General features: G+C 33.5%; 1 protein-coding gene, 1 non-coding gene and 1 pseudogene across 2 annotated transcripts; 1 reads left to right on the forward strand and 2 right to left on the reverse strand.

Moving 5' to 3' along the window:
• Positions 1-6: 6 nt before the first annotated feature.
• LOC111410794 (RING-H2 finger protein ATL65) lies at positions 7-1,828 on the forward strand. Its single transcript, XM_023041325.1, has 2 exons — positions 7-1,635; positions 1,819-1,828. Exon 1 carries the CDS (start codon positions 252-254, stop codon positions 1,482-1,484), a length of 1,233 nt encoding a protein of 410 aa, XP_022897093.1. The 5' UTR covers positions 7-251; the 3' UTR covers positions 1,485-1,635; positions 1,819-1,828.
• A 2,269-nt stretch (positions 1,829-4,097) lies between these two features.
• On the reverse strand, positions 4,098-4,171 carry TRNAI-AAU. Its single transcript has one exon. It is a non-coding gene; the product is annotated as a tRNA-Ile (tRNA).
• A 4,603-nt stretch (positions 4,172-8,774) lies between these two features.
• Positions 8,775-11,748, reverse strand: LOC111411515 (annotated as a pseudogene).
• Positions 11,749-14,220: the final 2,472 nt, after the last annotated feature.

Consider the following 14,220-nt stretch of genomic DNA (forward strand, 5'->3'; position numbering starts at 1 on the left):
AAAAAAAAAACACTAGAACGTCGCACTGTACATTCATTCACAGTAGAAGAATCTCTACAACATCGTAATTAAAAGAAATCTCGTGGCATTAATTTCAGCAAAAATGACGTGTCAATTACCCACCAGTTCCAACAACATAAGTCAACGAAATAACACAGCACATTCAAATTTTCCATTAAACCCTCACTTACCACGACCAACCACCACCGCCCTCAGCCCATTTCCTCCAGGCTCCAACGTCTACCACCGCTATGGTTAACCGTCATCACATACTCCTACCACCTGCTCCAGTACCGTCACCTGCCCCGACTCCTCATGAAAGGAACTATGGTAAGTTGGCCCCATCTCATTCACCGTCGCCGGAGACTTTAGCAGAGTCATCGGCGGAAAGGTCATCATCGCCTCCGTCGAAGCTTCCGGTGGACTTTAGTCCGCCGTTGATTGCCATGGTGGTTATCATAGCAACTGCTTTTGTCATCATAACTTACTCGCGGCTCCTCTCTCGCCACTTTCACCAGCTCTATCGCCGATACCAAAGATGGCGCCGCCGTCGCCGACGCTACGTTCCCTCCACCTCCGCCGGGGACATCGAGTCGCCAACTTACTCCTTCGATCCTATTGACTCTGCTTTCCACGTTCTTTCCCCTTACGGCCTTGACGAATCGATCATCAAAACCATTCCTCTATCAGTGTACACACGAAAGAGAGGAATTCATGATTGTGCAGTTTGTTTATTAGAATTCGAAGAAAATGATTATATTCGTACTCTTCCGGTGTGTTCACACGCCTTTCACGTGGATTGTATAGATATATGGCTCCGGTCACACGCCAATTGCCCTCTGTGTCGCGCCGGGATATTCCGTCCTGAGTCTCCGTTCACACCACTGATGGCAGCAAGAATTCGCCCTAGCCTGGAAGATATGATCGTCGAGAGCACAATCCTCGCGCTTCTAACCGAGATTCCCCTGGAACCTGATTCAACTAGCGTCGGCGAAATCACCCAGGAACGTTCGCCGCGACGGAACAACCAATCCGAGGAACGATTCAACGGCCGCGATTTTTTGTTAAAAAGGTCTTATTCATTTGGATTCGAAAGAAATTTAGGATCAGAGAGATTATTTTTAGAACCGGCAACCACCTCACCGTGGCGGTACAGAAGAGGCGGCGGAGGAAATTTCTGGAATAAACGCCCTTCCCCATTCACTTCATTAACAAAACCTAGGGTTTTCTCATTCCGATACTACAGAGGAATGAAATCTCCATTTTCCCGCCGTCGGAGCGGCGGGTTTTTCCCATTGTCCGAGTCTAGCGTGCGGCTCGGCTTATCCGGCGGAGGAGGCAGCTCTTCGAGAAGAAGCAAGTCATTTGCAAGTCCAATGTTCATGAGATCATCAGCTACAGCGGCTGGGCATTTTTCATCAAGCCGGCTAAGGAGCGGTGATCCAGAGGCGCTATTATCGCCGGAAAGATTTAACAGACGGTGAAGGATGTGACACGTGTACAGGAAATTAATGCCTGTCATCGGGGAACTGTAAACGGTCGGTGAGAGCGTGGCGGGAAATTAATTATCTGCTGGTCGCATTTAATGGTAGGATGGTTAGAAATGACGGAGGCTGCAATGGAGAATTTAAAGAGGTTTGTGCAATTGCTTTCTCTGTCTTCGTGTAAATTTATTTTATAAATATAAATATATTGTAGGTGTATGTATTTATTTAAACTATTCTTTTTTAATTGTGGGGTGAATTGATCATTAACGCAAATAGCTTGGCTTGGCTAGCCTTTTGGGTAGTAATATTGTGTTCATATTAAATTGGACAGTATCGAACATGAAAAGAGACGTAAAGTAAAGGTCCCATGTACGAACCAAGGCAGCAAAGGTCGATGAAAGGCTTTTTCTCCAAGTTTCGTTGAGTTTTTGGATTGTGGTGGAAATGGTACTTGGTCGTGCTTTCGGTGGTGGGAGCAAGAATTTCGAGAAAGCATTTGGAATATTTCATTTTTTGAGTAGAAGCGTTGCTTGCAAAACTCGAAATTTCCCTTACTTTATGTAGTTTTTTGTGGAACGAAATTCGAGGAAAGGGGATTTCGCTATTTTCTTGCAGTGTGTGTGGGGATTTCTTTGGGGAATAGAAGAGGAAATGCGTAATACTAATACATGGTGATGTAAGAAATTTGCCCGACGTAAATGAATTATTTTTGCCATAGAAAATGTGAAAGAAGCTCTTATTGGAACATTGAAAGTAAGGCTGGGCAAATCTCTCGAATCGAATCCGACGGTTCTTGTCAAATTAAATATCCGAACGGGTATCTGAATTGAGAACCGACGGGTACGGTTCGGTTCTCGGTTACCGAATAAGAATCGAATCTTTCTAATTTTTTTTTATATTGAGTAAATCAAATTATTTTAATTTTAATTTTTTCTAAACAAATTAACAAATTAACAATTTCTAAATCCAAATTTTTGGTCCAATAATTTGTTTTATATTTAATTTTTGGCCCAATTACCCGTTTTATTGTTTCATTTCTTAGCCCAACAAGATCCAATCCACTAAATAACCCTAAATATCTACACTAAAGTGCATAACGTTGTCTCGACTCTCGTACTCACTCTCGCAGCCTCGCTAATATTTCAAAACCAATACAATCGTCGATCGACACTGTGACCTCCGATCGAAGCTGTGACATCTGCCGACCGAAATTTTGATCGTAACGATCATTTGAATAAGGTTGTTTATTAGCATCTAACATTTCAAAACCATTGAATGTATCATTAATTGTATTTATCTAATGTTGTTATAAATTTTAAAAAATTTAATTATAGTACAGAACTGAACCGAACGGAACCGAACCCGAACGGTTCCATAATTATATTTGGACCCAACGGTTCCATTTACTAGATACCCGAAAATTTTGATTAGATTCGGTTCTCTTTAGAACCGAATCGAATCGACCCGCGTTCACTCCTAATTGAAAGTTAAAGTTCGAATGGGAGTTTCTTAAGATTGACAAGCGGTTAATGTGAAACTTCATATATTGTAATGTCTAGAATACCTCGTAGTTCTTTGATGCATTTAGTTATAGACTTAAAGCTATTTTTATTGGTAACTCAACATTTAATAAATAATAAATTGTCCGAGAAAAATCGTATATGCATCGTTACAAAATATTATTTCATGTTTACTACTTACTGTTTAAAATAATAAAAATATTGTTTTGTATATGAAATGTATTAAAAATTTCTAATTTCTACTGACAGAACCTAAATGACATTTTGTAAATGACATATTTTGAATACTCCATCGTTCACACCTCACATTTGATTCTTCTTCCAAAACCGGAAAATCAATTCAAAAAACTATCAGTTCGGAAAACTGAGAATGGGTAAAGTATATCAATGGATTACATTGCTTAATCAGACTGTGCTTTCAACACTCAACCGAAACAGAGAAATCATAGAATTTGCATATAATAAAAATTTATTTCGAAGCCTGTATTTTCTTCTTTTCTAAAAACAATTTGAAAATACTTTTGGGTGTTGCCATTGTGGGTCTAAAACTTGTAGAACGTGTAGATCGATGTTTGCTATAACATGAAAACAAAGGAATTTCATAAAGAATATGTTGTTATTTTCTGGTCTAGAGACGTATTTTCCCCCATTTCCGAAGAAGAGTGACTAAAGACCAATCATTTAGGTAGTGGTTGGTTTGCATTTTCATTTTCCATTTTTATATTCAAAACGATTTTTAGTTTTTTCCGAAAACGGCCCGTTTTGAACGTTTTGAGCGTTTTCGACATTTATAACTAAAAACGATAAAAAGTCGTTTTGCGTTTTCAGTTATAAATTTTAACTCGTTATCGAAAATGCGTTTTTGAAAACGATGGACCAAACGCGTTTTTCGCGTTTTCGAAAACGGAACACGGAAAATGGGCTGAAAACGGCAAACCAACCACGGCCTTAATGTCCCTTGAAGAGTCTTTTTTCAGAAAATGAATTTGAAAATAGTGATTTTTTTGGAAAATATATGACTAAAAAATAAGAAAGAGTCTCACAAAATGCATTTCTCACGATCCCAAACTAAAATTTTGTATAGGTAAATTGGCCCAAGCAGGTCTCGAACCTGCGACCTTCACGTTATTAGCACGACGCTCTAACCAACTGAGCTAATAGGCCAATATCATTATTTTGTATAATTCATTCGAGTCAATATATGTGGAGAGTTGGAGTTCTACTCTTTTCCCCAAAAGTTTCGGCACTATATTACACCATTCGTTTTTAATTTTTAATAATTATACGTTTTAATTGCTAAAAAATTCATCATAACACATTTATATCCTAGTTTCTACTCATCACATTCTTATTCTCAATTTTACACAATTTGTCCATTGTGATAGTTTTTGTCCAAAAATTTCGCAAATATCAAATAAAGACTTAGCCACAATTTGACAAATTTATATAAGGTTTATAAAAAGGAATAGTAAGAAGAATGGTAATGGATAACTAGTAATTACTTTAATTTAATTTATAGTATATTTATAAATTCGTACCCAAACAACATATTATTTTCCCGTCGTAATTTTAAGTAAGCCAAAAAACAAATACGAAATCAAGAATGAATATCTATCCGTCTTTTTAAAACATGCTAACATTATTTTTGGTTGGAAACCTTGATTCAAGACAAGATTTGCTAGTTAATAACAGCTTAAAGATTAAAATATGATAAAATAAAGTAAAAAATATAAATATTATAATATATTTATAAAAAATGTAGTGTTAATATAATCACCGTAATCAATATTTAATTAGTTATTGAATTAGAATTTTGCTACTTTGCTCGAATTTTTTTGTTCGAATGGTTAACATCCTCTCACATATCGTGAGTCCCACGTGAATAAAAAATCCAAAAAAAGCGGAGCCCCCGTCATTGTGAGAGTCAATCATCCCCTATATCAAAAAAATTCAAACCTCTCAAGGCACATCTCAACTGACAAAGATGAGGGCGTTTCAAAGATGGCAGATTAGAGGTCATGAGTTCGATTCTTAGAAGACTCTTGGAAGACAGATATTCTTCTGGAAGGCAGAATTTATCCTGGAAGGTATGAGCTCTACTGGAAGGCAAGGTGCAAAGATGGAAAGAACGACTTGCTTGGCACTTTGGCAAATCAGTTGGGGGCTCTTGAGCACTGGTCAGTTTGGGGCACAACTTGTGGTTGAACCTGTCTGTAGCTTGAGGAGCCAAGGTATAGACTCCAGAATTTAGTCACTGTAAGGTGGATACTTGGATATTAAAAAAAAAAAAAATTCAAGCACTATGGCGGGATTGATTGAATTAAGTAGTTCAATTTGGCTCCTAAAATTTGGTCTCTTTCGGCCGTAAGAAGGCAAACTTTTGGCCAACGATAAAATCCTTTTATTTATTCGCAATGAACCTAAAATTATTTTTAATATTAATTGTTGGACCAGTATGAGATTGGGATTACGCTGCAAGTGGCGAAACAGGTTGGATGAAATAAATGGTCAATTAACTCTAATGGTATTTGGGCATTTAATATCACGTGACTGCATTAAATGCAGCCTAAATTGGTTTTATAATCTAGAATATTTTCAAGTGATTTTTTATTTTTAAAAATAAAAATCATCTTGACCACAATAAAGATTATATTTAAGTTTAAATGCTTGTTTGGTACAAATTTTAAATCAATTAAAATCAATTTTTTAATCGTTATTTTACTATTTCAGTCATCATTTTTGAATTCTTCCCTCACAAGTAGGATCCACTTTATCTCTAAGAATCAAAAAAATCAATTATTAAAATCCCTATCAAACAAACACTAACACCCTGTTTGAGAGGGATTTTTTACTCCAAAAAATTAATTTTTTGATCGTTATTTTAATATTCCAACCGTAATTTTTAACTTCTTTTTTCATAGGTGGACCCCACTTTTGTTCTAATGGTCAAAAAATCAATTCTTAAAATCCCTTCCAAACAATGCCTAAGTAAAGAGTAAAAGTTTATAGATACATTCTAACAAATTATTTATTTTACTCTTTATTTCACTTTTTCTAGTATTCATATAGTATTATTTCTCCTCAATTTTAAATTAATATAATTTTTTTCAGATGTCAATAACTGAAATATTTAATATAACTTGATTAATTAAGTAGTGAAAATTTGAGACTAGCAATTTTATTAAATAAAAAATTGATAAAATATATAGATAAATCAAATTCACCATATATTTGTTAAAGTAAAGAACTTCTTGGAACCTAATTCTAAGAATTGGCCAAGTAAAAAGCTAAAAAGAGTATCTCAAACAGCTGTCTTTCTTTTAAAGAACATCTTCTATCACATGAAGAGCATATTAAAAAAATTTTAAAAATAAAGAGTCACGACTCTAATAATATTCTCTATTTTCATTCATTATTTTGTTTTTTCCATAAGAAATTATTGTTAATCTTTTTCTCTCTTTTTCATTTTGCAGAAATCAAAGAAGGAATAGAAATTGTCTAGTAATAAATGAAGTATTGCATAGAGAGTAAATTTGACTCTCTACACATGGAAAGTTAAGGTCTCGTTTGGCCCCTTTAAAACTTATCAATTTAATTTAAATTTTTCTCTCTCCTATTTTCAACCACACAATCTTCAATAAAATAATATTACGCACAAATCGAAATTTTTTCATTCTTTTACAACTATCCAATTTTATTTTTTTTAAATCACTATTCCACCGTTATAAATCCAAATAATGATAGGGGGCCAAACGGGGGCTAAATTCACTCTTTATTTTAATTTTTGAAGATAAAGAGTGTATCGAACACATCAGAAAGAGGTTCGACTCTCTAAAACACAAAATATGAAGTTAATAAATACTTTACTGGATATACTCTTGTGATTGGTGTCAATTATTCTTGATGCCTTGAGTAAAAAGAGTCATATAATTACCTATTTTTTAATATTTGAGTAGTCATTTTGCATTGGGATATTAGAATTTACACGTCAATATCATGTTTGGTATGTCAAAGTTATAAAGGGAAATATTAGGAGTACATAATTTTTGGTACATAGGGTGTCCATCCTCTCACATGGGTGGGGGCCGCTAGAATAAAATATTCAAGTGGACCCCACGCCATGTGAGGGCATAGATACCCTTATGTATAAAAAAATTATGTACAACAATCTTTATCCATTTATAAAATTAGCTAAATAATTATTCGCCCTATAAAGTCGAGTTCAATGGATTCATCGAACCCCCGACCCCCGCTAATATTCTTTCCAATAACTCAAGTTTAGGGTTTTCATAATCAAGTGGTATTAATGGAAGGAAGATGCTACATGTACATCACATTGTATATAAGGGTGTCCATAATGGACACCCAATACCGAGGCGCCTGCCACGAACGGGTCCACAGGCTCTTCGGCCAATGCCGAGGTGTTGGGTGTCCATTATGGACACCCTTATGTACAATGTAATGTACAACAAGATTAATCCTTAACGGAATAGAATGAGAAAAGCACAATGAGACACAGAGCAATAAACGTGTGTGTGATCAATCTTATTTAGTTCGATGTATGAATGGAGTTTGATTCGTAATGTAACATAATCACATTGTTTCAATTAAATATTAACGCTAATCCACCAAATAAGATATCCACAATCTTATAAACTAATAATTAAAGCCACTGATTCACATATATCCAACTTCACAATTTTTTATTGAATATAATATAAAAATTGTGCAAGTTTTGCATGTCAAATATAAAAATTGTAAATAGATTTAAAAAAATAAATGACTTTCTGTTTGCCCTCAAAATATATCCAAATGTGGACTTAACGAGTAAAAAAACCAATGGCTCATTAGATGTCATCAAAGTTTGAAGGCCCAGTTAGAGATGTCAATGGGCCCGGCCCGGCCCGGCCCACGAGCTTTGATGAAGGCCCAGTTAGAGATGTCAATGGGCCCGGCCCGGCCCACGAGCTCGTGGGCCGAGCTGTTGCTCGTGAAAAATGAGTCCGAGCTGAGCTCGTGGGTTAACGAGCCGGCTCGACTCGACCCACTGTCATCCATAGGCCCAGTAGCGTGGACTCTATAACATTTGGGAGAGATTTTTGTGGAAATTACAGGGAGGTAGATTTTTTAAGATTTTATTTCAAAAATCAAGTTTAAGGTTTACTTATTTAAAAATCAAGTTATAATTCACTTTTTAGTATTAATAATATTTTATCGACCTTCTCTCTTTTCTCTATCTATCTTAGTTCTCTCTCTAAATACTACAATTCGACAGAATCAATTTGGGGCCGTTGTGCAGAATTCAACAAAATTGATGGCAATGCAGCAAAATGACTACTTAGCTGTGGTTTTTGTTGGTGGAAATTAAAATCGTTGCTTCTCCCTTTATTTTGTTGGTTGTTGGAGTGGGATAGTGCCGCTGGTGGTGGAAAAGTGGCGTTTTACAAATGGTGGTGGTGTTGGCAGTGGTAGCGGCACGACGGTGGTCACATGTTTATTTGTATAGGTCACAGGTTCTTCATTACAAGTCATAATTCAGTTGTTAAATTTTAATGTGCACTTGTTACGTATCATATGTCACAAGTACCAGTTCACAGGTCATAAATCAATGTCCATAGATCACAGATCAAATAAAACTAGTTACAAATCACTGATTTATGTTCACATGTCACATGTCACAATTCACAAGTCATATTATATAAGTTACATATTCAAGTTTACATGCCATAATTCATATGTTACAAGTCAATAATTCACAAATCATAGGTCATAATGCATAACACATCAATATCCACATATCACATATATAAGAGAACTACATTAACGCAACATGGAAATAAGACAAGCTTGAAAGCTACAACACTTGTCTTTCCAAGTTGGTACTTTTCGTCTTGGCCCCAACTATTATGTAATAGGGCCTTTCTTTGGACAAGAGCACTAGCTAGCACTCTGGCTATCAGGTTGTTTACTGTAGAGCTAGGCGCCATGTCAAGATTTCCCACAAACGAATAAAGTATGTATTAAGATGTAACGTCGAATTTCTCTTTTCCTAATTTTTGTAAATATGATATTTCCCAATGATATGTTTAATGCTTAATTAATAATTCCTCATCATTGTGACTAATATTATTTTGTTGTGGATTATATCATGAACGTCTTGGATAATTGACATGCCAATTAAAGTTGATTATAATTTGCAAAAATAAATAAATAAAAAATTATATGATATACCTATTCTATTGTACGTTTATAATTTTATAACTACCATAAGTTGAGCCTGGATATAACATGTTAAGGGATAAGTGTTCTTGCCAAGTGACTTTTATGTAATTTAGGAAAACCAATAATTGGACAACGTATTGGAAAGTTCATCTAAAAGGGCAAATATTGGGGACGGCAATTAGTTGGCATTGACACTATAAATAGGATATTCAAATTGGCATATATGGATTCATTAATAAATGCTCTTAAATTGGAAAATGAAACTTTCTTACAGTTAAACCTCGATAAAGTAATGTTCGATAAAGTAATAACCTCGATTATATAATCATTTCTTTCAATCCCGACTTGGGTCAATGGACTAAAGTAATAATCTCGCTAAATGCATTAAGTAATAAAAAAAATTGAATCCTTAAGGACCCAATAAAAATATAAAGTAATAATTACTGGATTTCATTGAGAAAAAAAAAAAAATATATATATATATATACCAAAATCTTTCAATCAATCAACAATACCCGTACAATAATCATTCCTTTTGAAAATATGAATCTATAGTTGATTGTTTTTCTTCCAACCTAAACCAAAATGAACCCTATCATTAACTTTTTGTAGAGCATACACAACTTCCAAAATATTTTGCTAGTGGTGTAGCAAGTAGTTGCTTAAGGTAACTATTGCTTGAAATACCTCTTTTGACGACACATTTGGGACAACGCTACTATCATTTAGTTCAGGATCATTCTCATTATCATTACTGTTCATTACCGATTGGATAATTTCTTCGTCTGTAGATGATTCCATAACTACATCATTCTCGCTAGGATAGTTCAAAAGATGTCCAACATCCATCACATTTCTATAGTGTAAATTAGAGATGACATCATTTAATTCTTGGATACCTTCATCTAATTCACCAACTTCCGGTTCGGAAACATTCCGAAAATAATTTGCAATTGTTGTTGTCTTCACATCAAAATTTCAAGCCATGTTAGCAAAATTAATAGCATGCAAAATATTATTTTTTTCAGGATTTGGTGCTTCAACCTCAAGACCTTGTAAGATGCTAGAATAAAAACGACCACGATAATGAGCTTTGAATGCTCGAATAATCCCAGCATCACATGGTTGAATCTTAGATATTGTGTTAGGAGGTAAGAAAAATAACTCTACATTTCTCAAGCCTTCAACTACCTTTGGATGAGTTGAGCAATTGTCTACTATTAAGAGAACCTTCCTGCCATTCACTCTCTTATCAAACCAACCAAAAAAATCTTGAAAAAACAAGCCAGTCATCCAAGCTTTCTTGTTGGATCGATACTTGCAATTAAGATTGTTCATGTTCACATTTTTAAAGCATTTAGGATTTGCATACTTGCCAATAACCCAAAGTGGTACTTTGTCAGATTCATCACCATTGCAACAAACAATAACAGTAATTCTCTACTTATCTTTTTTGCGTCTTTCGAGCTGCTTGGTAGCAAGTGAATGATCAGCTTCCAATCGGTAAAATAATCCAGTTTCATCCATATTGTAAATATCTTTCAACTGAAACTGGTCTAGTTTTGATCGTATTTCAGGTAAAGCATTTTCAATGTTCTCCATGATAATTGAACTACTTTCACCAAAACGTCGGTAAGATTTGATTCCATATCTTGCCTTGAAACGTTCTAACCATCAACTAGAAAAGTTGAATTCTGGATTAGTTTCACCATACATTTTTTGCAAAAGCTCTTTTGCTTTTCTTTGGATAATTTTTCCAGATATGTTCACTTTATCTTGCCTTTGAAGAAACCACTCATACAAAACTTTCTCTAAATCAGGGTATTTTGTCGATTTGTGCCTTTTAACATCGCTATTTTTCATCTCATTTGACAAATATTTCGACGCCCTTTTGAGAGTGTTCGATATTGTTGATTGACTAATAATCAAATCAAACTTTTGTTGCACCCATACTTGCATATCTTTTTGGCTAATAGTTGGATTCTCTTTCTTATGCTCACATATTGCACTCCTCATTTTATCGGTTAAAGTTGATTTTTTTACTCCTTTCAAATGATGAGAAGATATTGGAGGGGAAACAAAATATTGTATGTGTTTGGAATATGTCTTCCAAACATCTAACTTTTATAGGTAAAGATTAAACATTTTCATTTGCTATGTACATGAACTTAGTTTTTAGAGACATTAAGTTTTACTAAAACTTTTGAGCTTCCCTAGATTCAAATAATACTTTGATTAGTGTCTTTTGATTTTTCTTACCACATATAATGTACATATTTTATATTGAAAAGCTCTCTCTAAAATAATAAATATTTATTTATCGATAAATGAATAATTTATTCATTTATTGATAAATAAATAACCTCGCTAAATGAATATTTTTTTCCGGTCCCGAGGATATTACTTTATCGAGGTTTAACTGTAATTTTATACTTTTAGTGCAAAATTCAAAACATTCTTTTAACTCCAACAAAAAAGAAATAAAAAAAAAAAAATCGTCCAACCAGTGTCTTCCCCATTCCTACATTTTTGCCATAGCCAATGGATTTTCAAAGCTTCATTCCCATCTCCAAAGAGATGTAATATGTATTTTTTTTTATTAAGGTCAGTCTTTTTCCTATTAATAAAAAAAATTGACTGAGCTTAATTTTTGCCAAGGGCATTGTGCAATAATTTATTATTGTCACAGTTTCTTTTATCCCACACAATATGTGTAATCACATATAATTAAGTCAGTAGGAGTTGGGTTTTAACTGATTTGTTTTATTTCGTATGTCACACTTTAAATAATATTAAAATTATATTCATAATCAATTAAATGTAAGCAAATATTGAAATATTGACTATGCACTAAAGTATTCTAACTTATAGCATGTATGAACTTTATTCTTGTCATGTATTTTAAGTTTGGTGATTAATTTCCAATGATTAAAAGTAAAATTTTATAAACAATTATACACATGATGAATTTTTTAATAATTAAATGATAACGACTCAGGACTATTGGCACGTTGATTTCGTGGACGATCAAAGGCATTTCCACTTGCAATCAAAAGTGATTAGTTAAGGAATCAAGTAAGTAAACCTGCCATTATCTTCATCTACACATTACATTATTAAATGTATAAATGTGTCATCTAAATTTGTTATTATGTGATATTGATATTTGATTATTATATTTTATGTTATTAATGCTTTTCATAACATATTCATGCACTTCATACATTCAAAAGCATATATGAAGTTTCAAAGAACAATGAATGTTTTAAAAAGATATATATCCCGAATTTGTTATTACGAAATGCATGTCTATGTCATGAAATGTGTAAATGAGAAAGAGGGTGTGGAGGACTGGGGCACCCAACTAGCGTTTAATGATAATGTTAATGTTAACCGCTTTGTGGTACTATCGATAGGATTTGATCAGGTTCTAAATAATAATTGCCCACTGCATTCTGATTGGTTAGGCGATAGACCAAGTGAACCCACGATGTCAATCTTAAGGTTTTCAAAGAAATGAATGAAAAGGGGAATAAATATTAAGAAATTCCCTTCATTTTTATGTAATTCATATGCATGAAGTTTACTTACTAAATGTTAGCTCATCAATTGACGAAGGCAAGATGATTCGAGATGACTACTTGTGATTAGACAAACTCGTTACTAATATATTTAATGTTAACTCAAGTTGAAATTAGTTTAACATTTGATTTGATCATCTTATATTTTTATTAAATATAAAAGTTTTCTAAAATTATTTCCTTAAATAAAAGTCGTTAATATTTTTATGTTAAAGAAATTTTATAATAATACTAATTAATCTAGGTATCTAAATTTGAAGTGTTACTGTTCGTCTCCAGAATTTGGCTAATTATTAAGACTTCAATTTGCATATTTGTACGGTGGCACCATCAGATGACTAACCAATGGGACTGAATCTGCCACTAGGGAAATGAAATGCGAGATTGACCAATGGAAGCGAGCAAGTCTACTTTGTGATCGACTTTTTGAATCGCGTTAATGTGAATCCATGAGAATGTTATTGGGTCAATATCACAAATAATAGTTTACAGAATACATGAAACACTTCACAGATCACACTTCATAGTGAATAAGTTACAAATCTACTGCACTATCACCACCATTTGCATTACACTGAAAATCACAAAAAATACCACCCCCAAAATTCTGGCTAAGTACCGAATCAAATCAAATCCAAAACCACCCCAAAACTCCATTGTGTCAAAATTTTGGCTAAGCACCATATCTAATTCACCAAGACTTCTCTAACGGCTTTTCCCTTAATTAATTATTTTTTTATTGCAATTATGTATTTATCAACATAATTGAGAATATAAAATGATGTTATTCGAGATTAAGAGACAGGCCCATTTCGGTCCAAGAAGTAGAATTATAGTCACGGTATCAAATCTTTCATTTTATTATAGACCTAATTCAAATTTTTTATTTTACCATTTGCCGTAACAAATTTTTAGAAAATTTGCACCTAAAGTTGAGCCGTCAGTTGACCCAAAAAAGTGGAAAATTTATAATTTTGACCAATTAGGTCAAGGTAAAATTGTCTACTCCAATTTAACATAAAATAATTCAATAAGAAACCAAAAAAAAATTTCTTTCGTCATCTCCCCATTCTCCGGGAAATATAGTTTAATAGCCTAAATAGAAGGAGGATTTCCCAAATTAGTCTAAGAAATAAAAACATTTGAAAACTAGTCTCCAAATAATCAATTTTCCAAAAATACCCTTAACAGAGAAATTGCAACCAAAGCCACTACAATGTCTAAAAACCTTCAAATAAGTCCTCAAGAAAATATAGTTCATAAAATTTTAATAAATCTAGATCCAAATATTATAAAAAATTTTATTGATCTAAAAATCTATACAGAAAACGAATTAATCTATCTAGAAGAAGATCTGAAAGACTTCTTTATAGAATATTTAGACCCAAAAATAAAAAATAAAAACAATTC

Source organism: Olea europaea, chromosome 15, assembly GCF_002742605.1.
Source record: "Olea europaea var. sylvestris chromosome 15, O_europaea_v1, whole genome shotgun sequence".
NCBI classification, from domain to species: domain Eukaryota; kingdom Viridiplantae; phylum Streptophyta; class Magnoliopsida; order Lamiales; family Oleaceae; genus Olea; species Olea europaea.

Coding starts and splice junctions, on each gene's coding strand:
- LOC111410794 (XM_023041325.1), top strand. CDS start 252: ATGGTTAACCGTCATCACATACTCCTACCACCTGCTCCAGTACCGTCA.